General features: G+C 40.4%; 2 protein-coding genes across 2 annotated transcripts in view; one reads left to right on the forward strand and one right to left on the reverse strand.

The window, feature by feature from the left end:
• Window positions 1–15855, reverse strand: LOC131140429 (methionine aminopeptidase 1-like). Its single transcript, XM_058090855.1, has 11 exons — window positions 15703–15855; window positions 13824–13875; window positions 13270–13379; window positions 13074–13134; window positions 6056–6147; window positions 5904–5987; window positions 5699–5837; window positions 3729–3860; window positions 2528–2671; window positions 2393–2458; window positions 1–418 (listed from the first exon to the last, which is right to left on the reverse strand). The coding sequence occupies exons 1-11, from the start codon at window positions 15817–15819 to the stop codon at window positions 252–254; spliced, it is 1164 nt and encodes a 387-aa protein (XP_057946838.1). The 5' UTR covers window positions 15820–15855; the 3' UTR covers window positions 1–251.
• Window positions 15837–26618, forward strand: part of LOC131140433 (eukaryotic translation initiation factor 4E-like) — a 12596-nt gene continuing 1814 nt past the window's right edge. Inside the window, exons 1-5 of the mRNA XM_058090858.1 lie at window positions 15837–15975; window positions 18511–18623; window positions 20730–20825; window positions 20911–20974; window positions 22706–22819. Coding sequence (XP_057946841.1) covers window positions 15958–15975; window positions 18511–18623; window positions 20730–20825; window positions 20911–20974; window positions 22706–22819 — 405 coding nt within the window. The 5' untranslated portion in view covers window positions 15837–15957. The remainder of the gene's footprint in view (window positions 15976–18510; window positions 18624–20729; window positions 20826–20910; window positions 20975–22705; window positions 22820–26618) is intronic.

A 26618-nucleotide genomic window follows, 5' to 3' on the forward strand; every position in this document is an offset into this window, starting at 1 on the left:
TAGTTGTTTTAGAAATATTTTAATATTTACTTCAGAGAAAAAAACATTTTTCCACTATTAGACTAATGCACATTTGACACATTCAAGTACTTCCATTGAATTTGAGGACTGATATTTAATTGAAAGAAGAGCCACAGCGACACACACACACACACACGGTATCGTTGTCGTGACGACGCACGTACGAGACAGACGTGCTGGATGTCACCGGGTCTACCAAATCCAGTCCTCCTCGTGGTCCAGTAGCGGCCTTACACTTGGCTCAGAAAATGAGCTTGACCGTTGTCCTCCAGGCGGCGGGTGAGGATCTCGCAGCCCGTGTCCGTCACCAGCAGCGTGTGTTCAAACTGGGCTGAGCGCTTCCCGTCTCTGGTCACCGCCGTCCAGCCGTCGGGCCACGTGTCATCCTGCCAGCCACCTGAGACGGTGAGTGTAAAAAAAAAAAACTTTAAAATGTAGTTGCATTTTGAAGATGTTTTTATTTTGTAACCAATCCGACATATAATCCCTTTAGCAGAGAATTGAACTTCTGGAATGGATCAATGATACGTTACCGTATTTTCCGGACTATAAGTCGCACTTTTTTTTCATAGGTTGGCCGTTCCTGCGACTTATACTCCAGAGCGACTTATAAATGGAAAAAAAAAGTGTTTATGTTACATAAACACTGGACACCTTTTGTGTTCATGTTTATTTTTAGTGTAGCTGAATAAGCATTGTGTTAGCATATCTTACATCTATTAGCATGTTCTCTATTCTTTTATTCATGTTAGAACTTGCCTTCCAAGATGACGTAATGTCTGTTTTGGTCAAGTAGTTTGGAAAATTAATTACCCGCAAAAAATGACACTTATACTCCAGTGCGACTTATGTATGGTTTTTTCTACCTAATTATGCATTTTTGGCCTTGTGCGACTTATACTACAGTGTGACTTATGTATGTTTTTTTTCTACCTCATTATGCATTTTTGGCCCTTTGCGACTTATGTATGTTTTTTTCTACCTAATTATGCGTTTTTGGCCCTTTGCGACTTATATTCCAGTGCGACTTATGTATGTTTTTTTTCGACCTAATTATGCATTTTTGGCCTTGTGCGACTTATACTCCAGTGCGACTTATGTATGTTTTTTTCTACCTAATTAGGCATTTTTGTCCTTGTGCAACTTACTATACTCCAGTGTGACTTATGTATGTTTTTTTCTACCCAATTCTGCATTTTTGGCTTTATGTGACTTATACTCGAGTGCGACTTATGTATGTTTTTTTTCTACCTAATTATGCATTTTTGGCCATGTGCGACTTACACTCCAGTGCGACTTATGTATGTTTTTTTATACCTAATTATGCATTTTTGGCCATGTGCGACTTATACTCCAGTGCGACTTATGTATGTTTTTTTATACTAACTATGCATTTTTGGCCATGTGTGACTTATACTCCAGTGCGACTTATGTATGTTTTTTTTCTACGCAATTATGCATTTTTGGCCTTGTGCGACTTATGTATGTTTTTTTTTCTACCTAATTACGCATTTTTGGCCTTGTGCGACTTATGTATGTTTTTCTTCTACCTAATGATGCATTTTTGGCCTTGTGCGACTTATAATCCAGAGCGACTTATGTATGTTTTTTTTCTACCTAATTATGCATTTTTGGCCCTTTGCGACTTATACTCCAGTGCTACTTATGTATGTTTTTTTCTACCTAATTACGCATTTTTGGCTTTGTGTGACTTATACTCAAGTGCGACTTATGTATGTTTTTTTTTTCTACCTAATTATGCATTTTTGGCCTTGTGCGACTTATGTATGTTTTTTTCTACACAATTCTGCATTTTTGGCTTTGTGTGACTTATACTCCAGTGCGACTTATGTATGTTTTTTTTTTCTACCTAATTATGCATTTCTGGCCTTGTGCGACTTATACTCCAGTGCGACTTATGTACGTTTTTTTTCTACCGAATTATGCATTTTTGGTCTTGTGCGACTTATGTATGTTTTTTTCTACCTAATTACGCATTTTTGGCTTTGTGTGACTTATACTCAAGTGCGACTTATGTATGTTTTTTTTTTCTACTTAATTATGCATTTTTGGCCTTGTGCGACTTATAGTCCAGAAAAGACGGTAATTGTTTCCAGACTTGACCGTAATAAGTGAATGAGACGTCTGCTGCTTTAAACATAGCAATATATCAAGCCAAATAGTTAGCATCCAATTTATTTATTCTAAATGTAAAAAAAAAAAAATAAGCAGCCAAAAATGAACCACTTCCACACAAATAACAGGCCAATTGTCAACCAGGAAGCAGCAATCATTGATCAGTAATGACGTAACGACAAAGTAACGATGTGAAGACAAAGCTTTGTGTCGTTATTAGTTATATGAGACTCACCTTCACAAATCATTGGTTCGATGGTGAACACGTGACCCGGTTTCATCACACCGACGGCTTTGTTTTCTGGGGAGCACATGTATATAAATGCATAGAAGTCATTGTGATGTACAGTTCAGGGTCTCCTCCACTCACTGGCATAATGTGGCACGTTGGGCGCTGTGTGAAAAAGCCTGTGGATGCCGTGGCCGCAGTAGCTCCGCACCACCGAGAACCCGCTGGCCTGGGCGTGCTTCTGGATGATGTTACCAAGCTCTCTGTAGCGGACGCCGGGCTTCACTGAATGGGGGGGGGGGGACGTCAGCTATGTCAAAGATCCCAGCATAGAAGTGGAAAAAAAAACTGCCATTTTGTGTTTATAATCAGCATAATTTGGGCATTGATTAGTAGAAAATGTGAGTGTGAATGGTTGTTTGTCTATATGTGCCCTGTGATTGGCTGGCGACTAGTCCGGGGTGTACCCCGCCTCTCGCCCCGAAGACAGCTGGGATAGGCTCCAGCACCCCCGCGACCCTCGTGTGGAAAAAGCGGTAGAAAATGAATGAATGATTAGTAGAAAATGTGAGTGTGAATGGTTGTTTGTCTATATGTGACCTGGGATAGGCTCCAGCACCGTCTGCGACCCTCGTGAGGATAAAGCGGTAGAAAATGAATGAATGAATGATTAGTAGAAAACGTGAGTGTGAATGGTTGTTTGCCTAATTGTGCCCTGTGATTGGCTGGCAGCTGGGATAGGCTCCAGCACCCCCTACGACCCTCGTGAGGAAAAAGCGGTAGAAAATGAATGAATGAATTAATGATTAGTAGAAAATGTGAGTGTGAATGGTTGTTTGTCTATATGTGCCCTGTGATTGGCTGGCAGCTGGGATAGGCTCCAGCACCCCCTGCGACCCTCGTGAGGAAAAAGCGGTAGAAAATGAATGAATGAATTAATGATTAGTAGAAAATGTGAGTGTGAATGGTTGTTTGTCTATATGTGCCCTGTGATTGGCTGGCAGCTGGGATAGGCTCCAGCACCCCCGCGACCCTCGTGAGGAAAAAGCGGTAGAAAATGAATGAATGAATGAATGACTAGTAGAAAATCCAACTTTAACTTGCTGGAGCAGGCGTTACCCAGCATGCCTTGCGGATAATACTCAGTGCGGTGCAGTTACATTGTGTGTCCCATATACATCATGAGGGCGTGTTATGTCCATCTCCATCACTTTGCAGTTTTTCCTCATTGAGGGAAACCAGGAAGTGACCGTATACAATTGGATGATAACTAAGGATTCATTACAGGGTAATGAAAAAGGAAAAATAATACAAAATAAAATTTAAAAAATGCATCTTTTACCAGAATCAATAGCTTGCATAAGGCATTCGTATGTAGTGTGAACCAGTTTCTTTGATCCTTCGTCCACGTCTCCGACATAGAAGGTCTCGTTGAGGTCGCCGTGGAATCCGTTGTGGTAGACCGTGATGTCCACTGCGTGAGACAGACGAGCATGTCAAACTCATTGAAATGTCACAAAATCAATAAAATCGCCTAAGCCCCCCCCCACTTGTGATTATGAAGTGACTGTTTTCAGTTAGTGGGTCGAACCCCGGGGGTCCGGCCGACGCCGCCACGTTGGTTAAGTGTGAGAAATGGCGAGTTTTTGAGATATGGACAGCAGGGAATTTGACGTGCGGAAAACCCCGTTGTTAAAGGTTAATGACATCGTTTGTCTTACGGGATCACGCCGCGTGAGGTGACGCTCCGGCGAGTCTGACGGGGGGGAGGGGGGGTGGGGTGTCTGATGAGGGGACTAAAATTGGAAAAACTTCCTGCTGATGTCATTTTGAGACCCAAAGTTGTGCGACTTATCCGTGCAGGACTGGCATACACACGCGGGTCTGGCAACCCAGACCGCTATAAAGGTGGTCTTCGGGTTACAGTAACACAAAAGCGTGCCGAGTTCCACATGGCAAACACCCACTGAACAGAAATGGGCTCCTTTTCTATGATGTCATACCTTAAAAAAGTGTTGGGCATGTTACTTTAAAAAAGTAATTACTTATAGATACTAGTTACTTGTCAAAAAACGTAAAAAACAGTAAGTATTGACCAGTAAAAGTAACTATTGCCGCCCCCACCCAAACAAGATGTGGACAAAGTTTTTTTTTTGGGGACTTAATATACATTTTAGGGCTGCACGGTGGTCAAGTGGTTAGCGCGCAGGCCTCACAGCAAGGAGACCCGAGTTCAATTTCACCCTCTGTGTGGAATTTGCATGTTCTCCCCATCCGGGTACTCCGGTTTCCTCCCACATTCCAAAAAAAAAAAAAACATGCTAGGTTAATTAGCGACTCCAAATTTTCCATAGGTATGAATGTGAGTGTGAATGGTTGTTTGACTATATGTGCCCCGTGATTGGCTGGCCACCAGTCCAGGGTGTACCCCGCCTCTCGCCCGAAGATAGCTGGGATAGGCTCCAGCGCCCCCCGCGACCCTCGTGAGGAAAAGCGGTAGAAAATGAATGAATGAATAATGTACATTTTAGGGCTGCACGGTGGACGAGTGGTTAGCGCGCAGGCCTCACAGCAAGGAGACCCGAGTTCAATTCCACCCTCTGTGTGGAGTTTGCATGTTCTCCCCATCCGGGTACTCCGGTTTCCTCCCACATTCCAAAAACATGCTAGGTTAATTAGCGACTCCAAATTGTCCATAGGTATGAATGTGAGTGTGAATGGTTGTTTGACTGAATGTGCCCTGTGATTGGCTGGCCACCAGTCCGCCGAATAACGGCAACATGCCGAGTGAACATCGATTCCGCGCCACAGCGTATCACATAATCTTTGGCGCCAACTGGCACCGGCCCAGTGAACTCCGAGCATCATTGGCGTAACTTGGCTCGCTCCATTACATTCCAGTGGATTCCAATAGGCGCATTGTTTGTGACATTTGGTTCCACTTGGTGGATGAAGATTTGAAAAATTTTGAAAATTTTTTTGCCGCAAAACTAAATTTTTGCCGCCGTTACGGGCCACCACGAACCAGTTGGGAGGCAGTTTGAGCCACTGCGCACCTTATTGGTGACACTAGGCGCCACAGCAAATTGCATTGTTGCGAATTGGCTCAGTGGACTCTTATAGAATTAGATTACACAATTTTTGTCTTGTCAAATGGAACCTTGGCAACATTTTGGACACCCCTGGTATACTCAACAAACAAATACGGTACATTTCAGCTAACAGGAGTCATAGCTAGCAATCGTGCCGATGAGAAGCCTAGCTTGAAAACTGGAATTATTAATACCACATTTCAGGCAATATGTCGCATACCATTAAGGATATCTCCATCTTGTAGCGGTCTCCTGTCCGGGATTCCATGGCAGATAACTTCATTGACAGACGTGCAGCAGGATTTGGGAAAGTTGTAGTAGTTTAGAGGAGAAGGGTAGCAGTTCCTTGCCGTGCAAGCCTGAGCGCACAAACGGGTAAGTTAACCATGGATACTGGATACTGGATTTCCCATGTGGGTCCATACCAGATGTACCGCGTGGTCGATTTCTTCTGTCGTAACACCCACTTTCACCATGAGAGCCGCAATGTCAAGGACTTCCCTCGCCAGCTGCAAATGGACAATCCCGGTAAATAATAAATGATGGGCTTGTCATACAAAAGAAGATTTTGTGTTACCTTGCACACCACTCTCATGCTTTCGATGTCGTCGGGAGAGAGGATCTTGATTTGCGATGTTCCTTTCAGAAACTGCTCGGATTCAGACATCCCTGGGGGGGGGGGGAAGATAACCGCAAATCATCCACATGATATGTTGACGGACAACGGGAACTTCCGTGTAGCGGTAAGACACTCTAGTCCAGACATGACAAAACACGACTATAGTCACATTTATACTTTTTTTATTTACAACATATTGCGCAACTGCAAGGGTCTCGAGACACATGCTAACTCGCAAACTCAGAGAGCTAGCGACCTAAACGGTAGCCTTCAAGTTATTTCCTTTAAACTTAAATAGCCAAAAACTTACCACTTCCACACGGATAGGGAGGATAACTATTAACAGTTATTTAACCTTTAACATGAACATGAATCAAACGTAATATTTTTTTTTCTGGGTACATGATTAATGTTCATGTTAAAGGTTAAATAACTGTTAATAGTTATCCTCCCTATCCGTGTGGAAGTGGTAAGTTTTTGGCTATTTAAGTTCAAAGGAAATAACTTGAAGGCTACCGTTTAGGTGGCTAGCTCTCTAGTTTGCGAGTTAGCATGTGTCTCAAGACCCTGCAGTTGCGCAATATGTTGTAAATAAAAAGAGTATAAATGTGACTATAGTCGTGTCAGAAAAAACAGCATCCATATCAAACTTGCGCGGGCCGCACTAACATTAAACTTTCATATCAAGGCGGGGGCCTGAAACTAGTGTCCTGCGGGCCACATTTGGCCCGCGGGCCGCGTGTTTGAGACCCCTGATTTACGGTGATTTGTAGTTGTGGGCCAAAATGCTCATTTCAGTAAAAAAGATCCGTTCATTTCGATCAATTAGTCGTTAGCCTGTGATCTCCTCCTGTGCATAGACCCGGTTAGCGGTGTCGAGTAAGTCAACAACACGTGATGACTAGTGGTGTGTCAGTCATGAACGAACGGGTCAAAGGAACTAGTTCTTTTTTGTCAACGGAATGAACGAGGTCTGGCGACTCCAAATTGTCCATAGGTATGAATGTGAGTGTGAATGGTTGTTTGTCTATATGTGCCCTGTGATTGGCTGGCCACCAGTCCAGGGTGTACTCCGCCTCTTGCTCGAAGACAGCTGGGATAGGCTCCAGCACCCCCGCGAGGACCACCCTCGTGAGGATAAGCGGTATAAAACGAATGAATTTATGGTGATTTGTAGTGGTGGGCAAAACCGTTCATTTAAGTGAACTGGATCATTCCGTTTCATTCTGTAAAAAGATCCGTTCAAACTGTTTGGTCAATTGGTCGTTAGCCTGTGATCTTCCCCTGTGCATAGACCCGGTTAGCGGTGTCGAGTCAGTCCGTTCACTCATGTTCACGTTCGTTCCGACTCAACAGCGCAACAACACGTGATGACTTGTGGTGTGTCGGTCATGAACGAACGGGTCAAAGGAACTAGTTCTTTTTTTGTGAACGGAATGAACGAGGTCTGGCGACTCCAAATTGTCCATAGGTATGAATGTGAGTGTGAATGGTTGTTTGTCTATATGTGCCCTGTGATTGGCTGGCCACCAGTCCAGGGTGTACCCCGCCTCTCGCCCAAAGACACCTGGGATAGGCTCCAGCACCCCCGTGACCGTTATGAGGATAAGCGGTAAAAAACTAATGAATGAATTAATTTATGGTGATTTGTAGTTCATTTTAGTGAACCGGATCATTCCGTTTCATTCTGTAAAAAGATCCGTTCAAACTGTTTGGTCAGTTGGTCGTTAGCCTGTGATCTCCCCCTGTGCATAGACCCGGTCAGCCGTGTCGAGTAAGTCCGTTCACTCATGTTCACGTTTGTTCCGACTCAACAGCACAACAACACGTGATGACTAGTGGTGTGTCGGTCATGAACGAACGGGTCAAAGGAACTAGTTCTTTTTTTGTGAACGGAATGAACAAGGTCACCGACAATGTCGGTCAATCTCTCGGACTCGGTCTTTCAGTCAGCTAACCTCACCCACCCACAGAGCGAGGCGCGACGATAGGATAAGACAGGCAATACTCGTCCGAGACTGAAAGACCGAGAGATTGACCAGGTCTTTCTGACTGGAAATCTCTCGGCCTCGGTCTTTCAGTCAGCTAACCCCACCCACCCACAGAGCGAGGCGTGACGATAGGATGAGACAGTCAAGCACGCAGATAGTCCCGCCCTGCAAAAAGGAACGGTGAACTGACTCCCCGACCAATCAAAAAAAACAACATTTGCAACTGAACGAACTGAACGGGTATTTTAGGGGCCTGACGATAGGATAAGACAGTCAAGCACGCAGATAGTCCCGCCCTGCAAAATGAACGGTGAACTGACTCCCCAACCAATCAAAAAAAACAACATTTGCAACTGAACGAACTGAACGGGTATTTTAGGGGCCTGATGATTGGATAAGACAGTCAAGCACGCAGATAGTGACGCCCTGCAAAATGAACGGTGAACTGACTCCCCAACCAATAAAAAAAAACAACATTTGCAACTGAACGAACTGAACGGGTATTTTAGGGGCCTGACGATAGGATAAGACAGTCAAGCACGCAGATAGTGACGCCCTGCAAAATGAACGGTGAACTGACTCCCCGACCAATCAAAAAAAACATTTGAAACTGAACGAACTGAACGGGTATTTTAGGGGCCTGACGATAGGATAAGACAGTCAAGCACGCAGATAGTCCCGCCCTGCAAAATGAACGGTGAACTGACTCCCCGACCAATCAAAAAAAACAACATTTGCAACTGAACGAACTGAACGGGTATTTTAGGGGCCTGACGATAGGATAAGACAGTCAAGCACGCAGATAGTCCCGCCCTGCAAAATGAACGGTGAACTGACTCCCCAGTCAATCAAAAAAAACATTTGCAACTGAACGAACTGAACGGGTATTTTAGGGGCCTGACGATAGGATAAGACAGTCGCACGCAGATAGTCCCGCCCTGCAAAATGAACGGTGAACTGACTCCCCAACCAATCAAAAAAAACAACATTTGCAACTGAACGAACTGAACGGGTATTTTAGGGGCCTGACGATAGGATAAGACAGTCAAGCACGCAGATAGTCCCGCCCTGCAAAAAGGAACGGTGAACTGACTCCCCGACCAATCAAAAAAAACATTTGAAACTGAACGAACTGAACGGGTATTTTAGGGGCCTGACGATAGGATAAGACAGTCAAGCACGCAGATAGTCCCGCCCTGCAAAATGAACGGTGAACTGACTCCCCGACCAATCAAAAAAAACAACATTTGCAACTGAACGAACTGAACGGGTATTTTAGGGGCCTGACGATAGGATAAGACAGTCAAGCACGCAGATAGTCCCGCCCTGCAAAATGAACGGTGAACTGACTCCCCAGTCAATCAAAAAAAACATTTGCAACTGAACGAACTGAACGGGTATTTTAGGGGCCTGACGATAGGATAAGACAGTCGCACGCAGATAGTCCCGCCCTGCAAAATGAACGGTGAACTGACTCCCCAACCAATCAAAAAAAACAACATTTGCAACTGAACGAACTGAACGGGTATTTTAGGGGCCTGACGATAGGATAAGACAGTCAAGCACACAGATAGTCCCGCCCTGCAAAATGAACGGTGAACTGACTCCCCAACCAATCAAAAAAAACAACATTTGCAACTGAACGAACTGAACGGGTATTTTAGGGGCCTGACGATAGGATAAGACAGTCAAGCACACAGATAGTCCCGCCCTGCAAAATGAACGGTGAACTGACTCCCCAACCAATCAAAAAAAACAACATTTGCAACTGAACGGACTGAACGGGTATTGTTCATTCCGTTTACAAAAAAAAAACTAGTTCTTTTGACCCGTTCGTTCATGACCGACACACCACTAGTGATTTGGCAGTGAGGAGTCAGTCTACTTGGACCGATCTCTGTGTTCCCGGGTTGACCAGAGTGGGTTCACACTTGCCAAAACCAACCATACTTAAAGCAGAACAAACTGACTACAGTTCGTTTTAAGCGGATCAAAAATGTCAAGTGTGAATGCACCCAAAGAAAAACGGTTCAAAAACCAATCTTCAGCACATTTATGACAGCATTATGGTGATTCAACAGGCAAACCTTGTTGACGGTACACCATGGTCAACGCGCCGGAACCTGCTAATCACCGATCTATAATTTATGAAGTCAACAAGGTGATTGCTGGGTGAACGTCAACAGTTGCTTGGCAACGGTGATTTTGTACAAGTCACATCATCCAGCCTCTTTTTGACCCCCCCGAGTGTCCACACTGAGTGTGCAATAATCAATTAAACCTGATTCACGTTCGGAGGGCAGCTCCAGCCAAGTATGCTTGATATTTTTTTTAAAGCATAATTTCAAGGCAATTTTAAAAGCAACACACATTTAGTAGTCGTACACGACACAATTTGACTGCAGTTCAATATCGGTGTCATCGTAAGACGCACCGGGTTGAAGATGCGGTGCACTGTTCCTAAAAAAAAAAAAAAAGCTTCACATGAGAATGAAAAGACGTAACCATGGCTACCTACCAGAGTAAAGATCTATGACGGCAGATGACAGGGATGCAGCGGTTGCCGTGGTAACACATTGAACAACGTGCTCAGGGAATAATAAGACTGCTTACATGCATGGGTAAGACAAGGAATGACGGTGGTTGAGGAAATGAACAGCCTAAATAATTCAACTTAGCTTTATTATATTTATTTTATTTTTTATATTTTTTTATTTTTATATTTTATTTATATTTTTTATTTTTATATTTTATTTTTATATTTTATTTTTATATTTTATTTTTATATTTATATTTTTTATTTTTATATTTGATTTATATTTTTTATTTTTATATTTGATTTATATTTTTTATTTTTATATTTTATTTTTAAATTTTATTTTTAAATTTTATTTTTATATTTTTTATTTGTCTATTTGATTTATATTTTGTATTTTTATATTTGATTTATATTTTTTATTTTTATATTTGATTTATATTTTTATTTATATTTATTTTTATTTTATTATATTTATAAATATTATTATATTTATAAATATGATATTTTTATAATATATAAATATATATAAATATATATATATAATTAGCTAAAAGCTGTATAGGCCAAAAGTCATATATATATTTTTTTTATCATAGACATCACATTAATTAATTAATCATGTTAATCACCATGATAATCTGCTTTAATTCAAAACGTGAATTCAAGGTTATGTTGGAGTATCTCGTATTTTCTCTTCCACAATTCAACATGTGGCTGCACGGCGGGGGAGTGGTTAGCGCGCAGACCTCACAGCTAGGAGACCCGAGTTCAATTCCACTCTCGGCTATCTCTGTGTGGAAGTTGCATGTTCTACCGGGTTTGCTGCGGGGTACTCCGGTTTCCTCCCACATTCCAAAAAACTAAAAATGCTAGGTTAATTGGCGACTAGGTTAATAGGCCCCAGCACCCCGCGACCCTCGTGAGGATAAGCGGTAGAAAATGAATGAATGAAGGAAAAACTCATGTTTTGATCTTGCGAGATCAAAAGCAGTTTCCCCACGGGACTGTAAGATCGAAGTGGCGGTGGATTGCGATGGAACTGAGGACGAGATTACGGCATTGTATGATTTGCATAATTGTCTATGGAATTTTTGACCACACCAGAACCTGCTGACAACTTAGAGTGTAAAAGTCACTAAATATAGAAACAAAGACGCTAAGTCGGCACCGCTGAGCCCACCTGCTACGTCTTTGCCGTCAACGCCATCTGTTCTACGGAGTTTGAATGAGCATGGGTCAACATGTGGCGCTGAATATGTGGCGGTCCAAATGTATTTGTAGCAGGCCATGTACCAATACACAATTAACAAGTGATGTAACACTACATTTTTTAATGTACACAAAGGCAACCATTACTAAGAACTTCATCAGGCGTCATTTGTGACATGAGAAGAGCACAATAAGCTCCTGCTAGATTAAACCAGGCTGCATGGTGGACGAGTGGTTAGCGTGTAGGCCACAGAGCTAGGAGACCCGAGTTCAATTCCACCCTCAGCCATCTATGTGTGGAGTTTGCATGTTCTCCCCGTGCGGTTTTCTCCGGGTACTCCGGTTTCCTCCCACATTCCAAAAACATGCTAGGCTAATTCCCATCTCCAAATTGTCCATAGGTATGAATGTGAGTGTGAATGGTTGTTTGTCTATATGTGCCCTGTGATTGGCTGGCCACCAGTCCAGGGTGTACCCCGCCTTGTACCCCTGCAACCCTTGTGAAGATAAATGGTACAAAATGAATGAATGAATGTTTACAGCCGGGCTGAGTGATTAGCGTGCAGGCCCAGCTTGGAGACCCTAGTTCAATTCCACCCTCAGCCATTTCTGTGTGGAGTTTGCATGTTCTCCCCATCCGGGTACTCCGGTTTCCTCCCACATTCCAAAAACATGCTAGGTTAATTAGCGACTCCAAATTGTCCATAGGTATGAATGTGAGTGTGAATGGTTGTTTGTCTATATGTGCCCTGTGATTGGCTGGCCACCAGTCCAGGGTGTACCCCGCCTCTCGCCCGAAGACAGCTGGGATAGGCTCCAGCACCCTCCACGACCCTCGTGAGAATAAGCAGTAGAAAATGAATGAATGAATGAATGAGTGGTTAGCACGCAGGACTCACAGCTCGGAGACCCGAGTTCAATTCCACCCTCGGTCATCTCTGTGTGGAGTTTGCGTGCGTTTTCTCCGGGTACTCCCGTTTTCCTCCCACATTCCAAAAAAACATGCTTGGTTAATTAGCCACTCCAAATTGTCCATTGGTATGAATGTGAGTGTGAATGGTTGTTTGTCTATATGTGCCCTGTGATTGGCTGGCCACCAGCCCAGGGTGTACCCCGCCTCTTCCCTGAAGATAGCTGGGATAGGCTCCAGCACCCCTGCAACCCTTGTGAGGATAAGCCGTAGAAAATGAATGAATGAATGTTTACAACCGGGATGAGTGATTAGAAGCTTCGTTACCTCTGGGATGATCTGCATAGTCGGGTCTTTGGATGTCACTGGGTACAGGCCGCAAAGGTGTCTACATGAGGGGCCAAGGAGAAAACATGTCAGACTACATAACGACATTCAGTATTCAGTATAATCATTTTTCTTTAGTTTGTCGTTCGTTTTTTCTCAGACATTTTCCAAGACATTTTGATACAAGGAAACGTACAAGTGGGTAGTGAGGACGAAGTTTTCCCGTGTAACGGTAGCCGGGCCATGGGTCGGTGCTGATGTCTTTCTCCACACAGTTCTTAGTTGCATTTTGGTTCTTGTCGTCCTCTGATGAAAAACAAAAACAAAAAAAAACACATGGTGTGTCAAACATGTGGCGTGTATTTACATTGTCTTTACGTTACCGCTTTTTAGGCACATTAGCGCTACAGCAGGGCTCGAACAAAATGCAGTCTGTTACGACAGAGAGAGGATTTAAAAGGCTGTTTGTGTTTCTTGCAGAAACACTTTGATCGTCTTTAATTTGAATTTATTGGTACACTGAGTCACTCTTCAATGGTTTATCTGTGAACGTGCAAGCCAAAAATTACATTTCACTGATATATATCGTGACAATATAACCCATGTTCAAAGTATAACAAGCTAAATGAGCATTCCACATACATTTTATCCCACTAAATCGAACTGTACCACCGCATAGTGCTATTTATGGACTGTTTACATATTGTATATTTGGCAAAGTCCATTAATTAAGTAACAACTCATACTTACTTGCTTTTTTGTGCAGCAACTTGTGAGACACCCAGCTGCCTTTGAAACATTCCTAGAAAGAGAAAAAGAGATTTTTTTTTTATTTTAATGTGCAATAGCTATTAGTCAATATGAACTCAGTATCAGTCATGTGGCTCAAAAAAAATATTTTTTTGCAATAAGTAGGGGACCAGAGTAAAAGTCCCAAAGTAGATATTCCTTTATGTATTTTTGTGCATGTTTAAGTGTTCAGTAAATAGTAAGATTTCAGTAAACGTGTTTTCATTAAAGGAAATCTGCACTTTTTTTGGAAATTTGCCCGTCATTCACAATAACAAACAATGTATTATCAATGTATTTGTTAATACATGATCCCAGCATGTACATCAAATGGGGATAATTATTGGTACTAATTATTATCTTCCTGATATCAGCATAAAAATGTGATATTAAGGTGCGGTGTATTGTTTTTGGAATAATCACAATATTCCAATTAATACAGGAATCCTGCGTACACGTAAATGTACTGTTTGTAAGTGGTAAATTTACTAATCAAATACTTATTTCCCCCAATATATATGTATGTATAGTATATATTTATTTTTATGATTAAATTTTTTTTATCTCAAGTACTCCCTGAGGTGCCTTTAAGTACCATCAGGGGTACTAGTGGACACATTTGCATACAGGAATCCTGCGTACATGTAAATGTAGTGCTTGTAAAGGGTTAAATTGACGAATCAAATACTTATTTCCCCCAATGTATACGTATGTATAGTATATATTTATTTTTATGATTTCATTTTTTATCTCAAGTACTCCCTGAGGTGCCTTCAAGTACCATCAGTGGTACTAGTGGACACATTTGCATACAGGAATCCTGCGTACATGTAAATGTAGTGTTTGTAAAGGGTTAAATTTACTAATGAAATACTTATTTCCCCCAATGTATACGTATGTATAGTATATATTTATTTTTATGATTTAATTTTTTTATCTCAAGTACTCCCTGAGGTGCCTTCAAGTACCATCAGGGGTACTAGTGGACACATTTGCATACAGGAATCCTGCGTACACGTAAATGTAGTATTTGTAAGTGGTAAATTTACTAATCAAATACTTATTTCCCCCAATGTATATGTATGTATTGTATATATTTATTTTTATGATTTCATTTTTAATCTCAAGTACTCCCTGAGGTGCCTTCAAGTACCATCAGTGGTACTAGTGGACACATTTGCATACAGGAATCCTGCGTACACGTAAATGTAGTATTTGTAAGTGGTAAATTTACTAATCAAATACTTATTTCCCCCAATGTATACGTATGTATTGTATATATTTATTTTTATGATTTAATTTTTTTATCTCAAGTACTCCCTGAGGTGCCTTCAAGTACCATCAGGGGTACTTTAGAAAAGTACTGAATGGTTTAAAAAAAGAATGAATGATCTACCACGTTTCCTCACTACTTTTAACTTAGCTAGCTGTTCATTTCATTTCCATAAAAACGAAAAATTTAAATGTAAACTACTCTTTGTTGTGTAATCTGCACACACAAAACCCATTCATTTTTTTGCCGTTTCTAGCAGTGAACCGTAATAAATTCACTCACTTTAGCCGAACAGTCAAGACAAACGTAGCTAGTTCAGCAGTTGTGTACATGGTTAGCCTCGCTAAGCATCGGTTTAAATATTCCTCACCTTAAATAGTAATCTACAGAACACATCAGGTGAATATAATAAAAACTTTTGACAACAAAGTTGTAAAAATCTAAAGCAACTACACGTCAACCTAGCTTGACAGCTACATATCAGCAACGTGATGAGAAACAGGGCCCCGGTGCTAAGGCAAGTCCGGGGGGTTTTCAACACTGCGAAACCGGAGAAAAAAGCTCTACCTGTGAACAGAAATAGGACCCTTGAATCCCAAGCTTGATACATGTGGGACACTGAAGTTTGGCGTCCTTGTTGCAGCCTTCCGTCTCACACTCCCTTCTCTCCTCTGTGCTCGCCATGCCTTCGTCTGCAGGAGGGGTGGAGTCCCCGGTGAAACAGCACAACCACGGGCGACACACTGCGCATGTCCGCAGCGACAGGTCACGTTGCTCTGTGCTGGCCAATCAAATGACACTTTCCTAACTCAGATTTGTAAGATGGCGACTGCCGAACCGGTGAGCACTTTCTCTTCAGAAAAAAAAAACTTCAAACATTTAAATGGTTCTGCTTTAACACCTACTATTCCATTTGCTCGTCTTAGCATTAAACATGAAGTGTAAACAGATTGTTATTCCACTATATTCTTTTGTGTTTGCTTTGCTGCGATCAAAGCGTAGCGTCAAAGCTTTTTATGGAGATCTCCCAACTTTTAAGATGACGTTGAGATTCGGTGTCCACTTTTGTCAAAAACCACTGAACCACTTCTGGAGATTTGGACTCTGATAAACAATTATTCCGTACCCGTTTGGGACATGGAGCATTTTAAAACCAGTGTGTCAAAAACACATTTTAGGAACTTTTGTGTTAAAAGGAAAATTGTGAACTATCTAAGTCCAGGCTAGGATTTAACGGTTTTAGGGCCTCACCTGTTTCCCCGTTATATTTAACCTATATAAAACTTGTACTTTTGTTGGTGGGACGTGTGACTATAGTTATTTTTATTATTATTATTTTTTTGACATATGCTATGTCAAACATAAAATTAAGGCTGAGACCTAAATTCGATTTTTTAAGTGTAAAAACTCGTAAAACTTAGAAAGCAAATATAAAATATATACTTCAAAAACTCAAAGTTAAATGTAGTGAAATACCTAAAAGCCAAACAAGGCCTCAGGCAGTTACAATTTACACAACAAGTGTGCCCCATTCCCAGATAAGATCTGTGGGAGTTGGCCACTTGATGGCAGTGTTTGCTTACCCCACCCCCCCACCCAATATTTTTTGTGGTGAAAACAAAAAATAGTGTTATTTAAACACTATTAGAGCCCACTAGACATAAAATAAAACCCTTATAATCACCTTTTCACGCCAATGGAGTAGACACAATCAGAGAAATAAGACCTAATATGGACTCAAACATTTTTGGGGGGAGAATTAACATTACTGACACCTAGTGACTAGTGTAGAATACTACATATTGCATTTTTCAATGCATTTTCTATGTCTTATTTGTGTATTTTAGCTTATTTAGTCATTTTTTATGATTAAAAACACTTAATTTAAGTCAAAAACATGTATAGTATGCTTAAAACCTGCATATGTTTCGACTAATAATAGTAATTAATTAATCCAGTTAATGCTTTAATGGAGTTGTTCAAGATATAGGTCACATTAATGCTAGGAAACCTTTTGAAATGATTTATTTTGGTGTCATTTTCCTAGAATTAAAACCTGGCATTCGTACAGATTCGTTCCAAGATGGCGGGGTAAACAAACAGGATGTTATTTTGGATGCTCAGCAAGTTGGTGAACGCAAGCCGAGGCCAAATTTTAGCCCAAATTTTTGGATGTTAACTGAAAAACACACTAACCAAGACGGATGTTAACCGAGGTACCACTGACACCTCTTCTAGCCACTGTAATTGTGTGGTCTGGGTTTAAGAAGACCGTATTTGTCTATTATGACTTGGATAAAGGTCAGAACAATCCAGCCATTTCCAAAGGGTTCACATACTTGCAATTCCATGTTAGAAGGTTCGACTCAACCCAAAACAGATTTTTTTTCCCATAGAAAATTATGTAAATAATTTTGTAAAGCATTTTATAGACAGTAAATCTGAACAGGATGTTCATGTAAACAAACAGGATGCTATTTTGGATGCTCAGCAAGTTGGTGAACGCAAGCCGAGGCCAAATTTTAGCCCAAATTTTGGATGTTAACTGAAAAACACACTAACCAAGACGGATGTTAACCAAGGTACCACTGACACCTCTTCTAGCCACTGTAATTGTGTGGTCTGAGTTTAAGAACATCGTATTTGTCTATTATGACTTGGATAAAGATCAGAACAATCCAGCCAATTCCAAAGGGTTCACATACTTGCAATTCCATGTTAGAAGGTTCGACTCAATCCAAAACAGATTTTTTTTCCCATAGAAAATTATGTAAATAATTTTGTCAAGCATTTTATAGACAGTAAATCTGAACAGGATGTTCATGTAAACAAACAGGATGCTATTGGTGAATGCAAGTCGAGGCCAAATTTTAGCCAAAATATTGGATGTTAACTGAAAAACACACTAACCAAGGCGGATGTTAACCGAGGTACCACTGACACCTCTTCTAGCCACTGTAATTGTGTGGTCTGAATTTAAGAACACCGAATTTTGTCTATTATGACTTGGATAAAGATCAGAACAATCCAGCCAATTCCAAAGGGTTCACATACTAGATTTTTTTTTCCCATAGAAAATTATGTAAATAATTTTGTAAAGCATTTTATAGACAGTAAATCTGAACAGGATGTTCATGTAAACAAACAGGATGCTATTGGTGAACGCAAGTCGAGGCCAAATTTTAGCCAAAATATTGGATGTTAACTGAAAAACACACTAACCAAGGCGGATGTTAACCGAGGTACCACTGTACGCAGTCTTGAATGCACCCAACAAAAGTGATGAATATTAATTCTGGTTATTTTTACTGCCCCAAGATTATCTAATCGATCCGATCAGGCTAATGATATCCCGTTTTTTTCTTTTAACTTTAGGAAACAGACCCAATTCCATCCTTGGCAGATGAGGATGGAGCTGAAGAGGCAAAGGAGGCTGGCCAGGAAGTTGTGAACCCGGAATCGTACATCAAACTCCCTCTGCAAAACAGGTGCTCTGCAGTTGAACAGTGTGTCTGTCACAAACTTTCAATTAAATTAAATTCAACTTTCTAGTATGCGTCTTTGCCGTCGGATTGTTCAGTCCTGCCGCCTAGCCAGTTCACACCAGGGAGCTACTACACTATGTATTTATTGCATTGAAAAAAAAATGTAACCAAATTCATTATTCATCTGGATTTTTATAAGGGCAAATGGTCAACAACATACACGAAGTCTGACATTTAAATTATTCAGCGTAGTGTAGCGGATCATTATCACTCATATAATGTCACAAGCTCCCCTCTGAAAGCAGCGCGATGGTTTCTCAGCCATGATCAATGTCACTGAAGAAATAAACCGTTTTCTGTTTTTGCTATCACTTTGACTTCCTGTCACTTCCCTCAAACTGGAAGTGACTCCACAAAGTTCAAATTAAGGCATATCATTTCATTAATGCGATGGCTCCTCTGCACGCAATGCATAGAGCAGACTTGTATTGGTACTCGTCTTATATGTTTGTTAGGTAAACCTTTTGAGTGTTAAGTTGCTGTGTGATGATTTTAGTGAGTGTTAAGTTGCTGCGTGATGATTTTAGTGAGTGTTAAGTTGCCGTGGGATGATTCTAGTGAGTGTTAAGTTGCCGTGTGATGATTTTAGTGAGTGTTAAGTTGCTGTGTGATGATTTTAATGAGTGTTAAGTTGTTGTGTGATGATTTTAGTGAGTGTTAAGTTGCTGTGTGATGATTTTAGTGAGTGTTAAGTTGCCGTGCGATGATTTAGTGAGTGTTAAGTTGCCGTGCGATGATTTAGTGAGTGTTAAGTTGCCGTGTGATGATTCTAGTGAGTGTTAAGTTGCTGTGTGATGATTTTAGTGAGTGTTAAGTTGCTGTGTGATGATTTTAATGAGTGTTAAATTGCCGTGTGATGATTTTAGTGAGTGTTAAGTTGCTGTGTGATGATTCTAGTGAGTGTGAAGTTGCCGTGTGATGATTTTAGTGAGTGTTAAGTTGCCGTGTGATGATTTTAGTGAGTGTTAAGTTGCCGTGTGATGATTCTAGTGAGTGTTAAGTTGCCGTGCGATGATTTTAGTGAGTGTTAAGTTGCCGTGTGATGATTCTAGTGAGTGTTAAGTTGCCGTGCGATTATTTTAGTGAGTGTTAAGTTGCCGTGTGATGATTTTAGTGAGTGTTAAGTTGCCGTGCGATGATTTTAGTGAGTGTTAAGTTGCCGTGTGATATTTTAGTGAGTGTTAAGTTGCCGTGCGATGATTTTAGTGAGTGTTAAGTTGCCGTGTGATGATTTTAGTGAGTCTTAAGTTGCCGTGTGATGATTTTAGTGAGTGTTAAGTTGCCGTGTGATGATTCTAGTGAGTGTTAAGTTGCCGTGTGATGATTCTAGTGAGTGTTAAGTTGCCGTGTGATGATTTTAGTGAGTGTTAAGTTGCCGTGTGATGATTTTGGGTAGTGTTAAGTTGCTGTGTGATGATTTTGGTGAGTGTTAAGTTGCTGTGTGATGATTTTGGTGAGTGTTGAGTTGCTGTGTGATGATTATAGTGAGTGTTGAGTTGCTGTGTGATGATTATAGTGAGTATTGAGTTGCTGTGTGATGATTTTAGTGAGTGTTAAGTTGCTGTGTGATGATTTTAGTGTCAGACTGTTACATTGAGTAGTCACTCAACGGGTTCCGACGGGTTGAATTGTGTGAGACACAATATATCTTTTTATGACATGGACATGCGCAGCTTATGTACATATCCGTTTTTCTCTGTAAATGTAGTGGGTGGGGCTTAAACATGTGTGCGTCTTATACATCCACAATTACAGTAGTGATCCAGTCAAGACGGATGAAATGTCACAGTGACTTAAACAGTCATATTGTCTTCGTTAGCGCTTAGGTCGATATGCCATGTACTAATTGGCATGTAATTGGCATCCATCCATCCATTTTCGATGCTGCTTATCCTCATTAGAGTCACCCTCCAGGTGCATTCACACCTCCCATCAGACGCTATGGAGCTTCATGCCTCTCGTTTACTTTTACGCACCTCCTTTTTAATTAGCGGCTTCTTACAGTTATGCAAATGTGATTTTTTTTCTCTCCTCTTCTCACCCCAACAGATGGTCTCTGTGGTTCTTCAAGAACGACAAGAACAAAACATGGCAAGCCAACCTGCGACTCATTTCAAAATTTGACACAGTTGAAGACTTCTGGGCGTAAGTCGTAGTCAACGTCAAAATCCGATGTCATGAGATTGTAATATACCAGTGCTTACTCAAATCATCTACTTTTCATCTGCAGTCTCTACAACCACATCCAGTTGTCAAGCAATCTCATGACAGGCTGTGATTACTCCCTTTTTAAGGTTTGTTTCATCCGTTCATACAATAATTTTCATGCATATTTTCAAACTCCATCTTCATTGGATTTAAGTCTATGTGGTGATGTGTATGGTATTTGTATTACGAGTGGGCGATGCGGCCTAAAGATCATCTTTCCACATCAAAGTGTGCATAATTATACGCGGCTCCTTTTTCTCAGCTCAATCTGAGGCCCGAAAATACAATAACTGCCAAAGATTTAGGAGGAATCAAGATGCAGCCAGCGTCTCATTTGCATAATTGGCCATGATGCTGAACTCAGTATTTGTGTGTGGACTGAAGTTATTGACTTAACAGGTGTTGGTTTCATTTTGTGCAGCGGCAGATTGGTGTGCATGCTTTATGACACACAGCAGCCATTTAAAATAAACAGAGTACTTGGATGCATGACGAAGGAAATTTAAAAAATATTCACATTTCAGACGCTGAAATCAGGATATTTACATTTTAAAATGATTAATCAAACACCATATTTGTGGATTAATTAGGTAATTGATCATCAATTCAATTGTTGCAGTTCTGAAGCAAAGTAACAGTGCCATCTACTGTTCGGAGTTGCAATGACAAGACGGTCCCATTGTAATGTGTTTGTGAATGAGGGCGAACAGCTAGCTAGCCGCAAGTCAATCTGTGGCTAATGGTTATTACCATTAAAGTCCTGGTAATGATGTCTCCCTGTAACTTCAGAAAGGGCCTTTTAGCTTTGAATTATTGGTAATGGATTAGTATTCAACACCCTCTGATGTACTAGACATGCTTTATTTCTTCCACGCCACAAGCGGACTCATCAGCAGAAAGGACATGTACCAGTAAATACAAATAGACGGTATATACAAATACAAATAGACAGAAATCACTCCACACTCTTTATTGCTCTCTGGTTCTACCATATCTTACTTATTGTGTGGAAATATGGGCTAATAACCATAAAAGCAATCTTCACTCGCTAAATGTACTGCAAAAAAAGGCCAGTAAGGATAATTCATAATGCCGCCTACAGAGAACATACTAACTCCTTATTTCTAAAATCACAAATACTTAATTTTGAAACAGCTAAAATAATGCATAAGGCTAAAAATAACCAATTAGCTAAAAATGTCATTCAATACTTCTCTACAAGAGAGGAGAAATATGATCTCAGGGAAGAACTCCATTTGAAACACTTCTATGCTAGAACTACGTTATGCTAGCCATAGCATTTCAGTATGTGGAATCAAACTATGGAATGGATTGAGTAAGGAAATCAAACAATGCACAACGATGAGCCAATTCAAGAAACAATACAAGCAGTTGATGTTTGCTAAATACAAGGATGAAGAGTCTTGAACCAGTCATGATGTGCTATATATATATATATATCACTATATTGACACTTACTATGGTACCCATTATGGCATTGGATGCTCATATCACCGAGTACTTTGGTACGTGACAAAAAAATTAAATTAAATTAAATTAAATTAAGTTAATAACTTCAATTATATTAGGAAAGCAGGAAGTGAACAAATATAACAGTTACTGATTGTAAAAGTACCAGATGAAGGGGTAGGATTTAATGAGCTTTGCTTCTTCCTACTCCTTTTGGACATGTGGAATTGTGAACTGATTATGGGATGCATTCAATTGTAATCTGATGCATGTTCAAATGAAATAAAACCAATAGGGAACAAAGAAGTTAAAAGAACGAGCATAAACAATATGAACTCTTGCTTCAGGACGGCATTGAGCCCATGTGGGAGGATGAGAGGAACAAGCGTGGAGGACGCTGGCTGATCACGCTCAACAGACAGCAGAGGAGATTAGACCTGGATCGCTTCTGGTTGGAAACTGTATGCTTACACTCAACAACTTTGGTTTATTCATATTCCATAATACAGTAAACCTCGGATATATCGGATTCAATTGTTCCCACTGGTTTTGTCCGATATAAGCGAAATCCGTTATATGCGTATACCGGAAAATGTCCGTTTTACGCATATATCGGATTTATATCCGGTATATGCGTAAATGGGATTTTATCCGTTATAAAAAGGCACTTCCTTGACTATGTTTCCAATGTACCTGGGCGCGCAGGCAACGCTGCAAACGCTGCAAATGACGTCGTATAGCGGCCTGTCACGATTCGGCGAATCGGAGCGCCACGATGTGGCGATATATCCGAAATTTAATGGAAATGCATTGGAACGGGACTGGAGATTTTGTCCGAAATAGGCGAAATCCGTTATAAAAAATCCGATATATGCAATGAATTTTTATTGGAAATGCATTACAGAAAAATCGGTTCTTTTTTATCTGTCCGTTGTGAGCGAATTTCCGATATATCCGAGTCCGATATATCCGAGGTTTACTGTACGTATACTGGGGGGGTAATTACGTTGCCATTTTGTGGGGGTGTAGAGCCAGAAACAGCTTGGAGGGAAATATATAGTCTTAATATAAAAAAAGGTGCATCTGAATAAATTAGAATATTATGCAAAAGGCTAATTAAAAGGCTATGGAGGTTTTTGCAACTGATTAGAGTACAAACCTGATGTTTGCAATGTTTGAGATTTTTTTTTTCACAATTTAAACTCTGGAAGAGACAACAAACTGTTATATATATACTTTCATGGAAGTACAAACTTCAACATGGCCAAAGAGCAATGAGAGGTAGGAAGATAAAACACAGACAGTAATACCTCCTACTTGTTTCTTCAATGCTTAATGGATAGTATTGACCAAAATATTTCAATATGGAGGGATTTATTTATGCAGTCCAGTTCCAACCCGATTGATTCATGAATCAATTAAGAGTTGTATCTCAGTAGATTTGTCCATAGAGCGTACACCGACACACAGAACACCAGAGCACTCCCATGCGGAGTTATGGCGTGCTCTCCTGCTGCTCCAAAGGTCACTGGTTGCGGCACACAGGCATCTCTGTGGACGGAGAGATGCTAGGTAACAAATACTACGTAGTGCACTGTCAATACTGTACAGCTCAAGGAACACCACGGTACCAGAACACCGGGGGCCTCTTTGATGGACGCGTCTGGTCCATGTACTTGAAATACAAGAAGTATCAGGTCTATCAGGGCTTGGCTATCAGTAATGACTAAAGTGCAGCCTGGGGAGTATTTGTGGAACATTAAAAAAAAACTACAAAAATCAGTAATTTTCAAAGAACAAAATCAACATGACAAGAAAATAAATTACCTTATTTTCTGGACTATAAGTCGCTCCGGTAGAAAAAAAACATACATAAGTCGCACTCGAGTATAAGCCACACAAAGCCAAAAATGCAGAATTAGGTAGAAAAAAAACATACATAAGTCGCACAAGGCCAAAAATGCATAATTAGGTAGAAAAAAACATACATAAGTAGCACCGGGGTATAAGTCGCACAAGGCCAAAAATGCATAATTAGGTAGAAAAAAACATACATAAGTAGCACCGGGGTATAAGTCGCACAAGGCCAAAAATACATAATTAGGTAGAAAAAAACATACATTAGTCGCACTAGAGTATAAGTCGCTCCCGAGTATAAGTCGCACAAGGCCAGAAATGCACAGTTAGGGAGAAAAAAAACATACATAAGTTGCACCGGAGTATAAGTCGCACAAGACCAAAAATGCATAATTAGGTAGAAAAAACATAAGTAGCACCGGAGTATAAGTCGCACTGGAGTATAAGTCGCACAAGGCCAAAAATGCCTAATTAGGTAGAAAAAAACATACATAAGTCGCTCCGGAGTATAAGTAGCACAAGGCCAAAAATACATAATTAGGTAGAAAAAAACATACATAAGTCGCACTGGAGTATAAGTCGCACAAGGCCAAAAATGCCTAATTAGGTAGAAAAAAACATACATAAGTCGCTCCGGAGTATAAGTTGCATGAGGCCAAAAATACGTAATTAGGTAGAAAAAAACATACATAAGTAGCACTGGAGTATAAGTCGCACAAGGCCAAAAATGCATAATTAGGTAGAAAAAAACCATACATAAGTCGCACAAGGCCAAAAATGCATAATTAGGTAGAAAAAAACATACATAAGTCGCACAAGGCCAAAAATGCATAATTAGGTAGAAAAAAACATACATAAGTAGCACCGGGGTATAAGTCACACAAGGCCAAAAATACATAATTAGGTAGAAAAAAAACATACATAAGTCGCACTAGAGTATAAGTCACACAAGCCAAAAATGCCTAATTAGGTAGAAAGAAACATACATAAGTCGCTCCGGAGTATAAGTCGCACAAGGCCAAAAATCCATAATTAGGTAGAAAAAAACATACATAAGTCACACCGGAGTATAAGTCGCACAAGGCCAAAAATGCATAATTAGGTAGAAAAAAAACATACATAAGTCGCACTGGAGTATAAGTTGCACAAGGCCAAAAATGCCTAATTAGGTAGAAAAAAACATACATAAGTCACACTGGAGTATAAGTCGCACAAGGCCAAAAATGCATGAATACGTAGAAAAAAACATACATAAGTCGCACGAGGCCAAAAATACATAATTAGGTAGAAAAAAACATACATAAGTCGCACTGGAGTATAAGTCACACAAGGCCAAAAATGCATAATTAGGTAGAAAAAAAACATACATAAGTCGCACTGGAGTATAAGTCACACAAGGCCAAAAATGCCTAATTAGGTAGAAAAAAACATACATAAGTCACACTGGAGTATAAGTCGCACAAGGTCAAAAATGCATGAATACGTAGGAAAAAAAAACATACATAAGTCGCACTGGAGTATAAGTCACACAAGCCAAAAATGCATAATTACGTAGAAAAAAACATACATAAGTCACATTTTTTTGTGGGTAATTTATTTTATAAACTACTGTATTTTCTGGAGTATAAGTCGCACTGGAGTATAAGTCACACAAGGCCAAAAATGCATAATTAGGTAGAAAAAAACATACATAAGTCGCACTGGAGTGTAAGTCACATTTTTTGCGGGTAATTTATTTTCCAAACTACTTGACCAAAACAGACATTACGACATCTTGGAAGGCAAGTTCTAACATGAATAAAAGAATAGAGAACATGCTAATAGGTGTAAGATATGCTAACACAATGCTTATTCAGCTACACAAAAAATAAACATGAACACAAAAGGTGTCCAGTGTTTATATAAACATAAACACTTTTTTTTCATTTATAAGTCGCTCTGGAGTATAAGTCGCAGGAACAGCCAACCTATGAAAAAAAAAAGTGCGACTTATAGTCCGGAAAATACGGTAATCAAACAAGAAAAAAATTCAATTTTACAAGAATATTCTCACTCATATCATGCATATCATGTAGTACACTATGTCATGTATATGTTAAGCAGACTGGATGCTAAGGCTAAAAAGTCCGGGTAGAATATTTAATAACATAAAACACTGGCGTGGGAACAAAGGTAATGCAAAAATCATGAAAAAAAACAACACCTTGACGGAATGGAAACAGGATACAAAAAGGGTCCCGCTCACTGAGTAGCATACAATCAAGAACACGGTAGGTCGTGGCTAAATACAGCGAGAGCATGCACACAGGCAGGAACAATACTCCCGACGACCAAGAGGCTAATTGCGGAGGGGGCATCAGCTGCTCGAGGCTGTGCCCCGCATCACGCCCCCCGAGGAACAAT

The sequence above is a fragment of the Doryrhamphus excisus genome, chromosome 13, assembly GCF_030265055.1.
Source record: "Doryrhamphus excisus isolate RoL2022-K1 chromosome 13, RoL_Dexc_1.0, whole genome shotgun sequence".
NCBI classification, from domain to species: Eukaryota; Metazoa; Chordata; class Actinopteri; order Syngnathiformes; family Syngnathidae; genus Doryrhamphus; species Doryrhamphus excisus.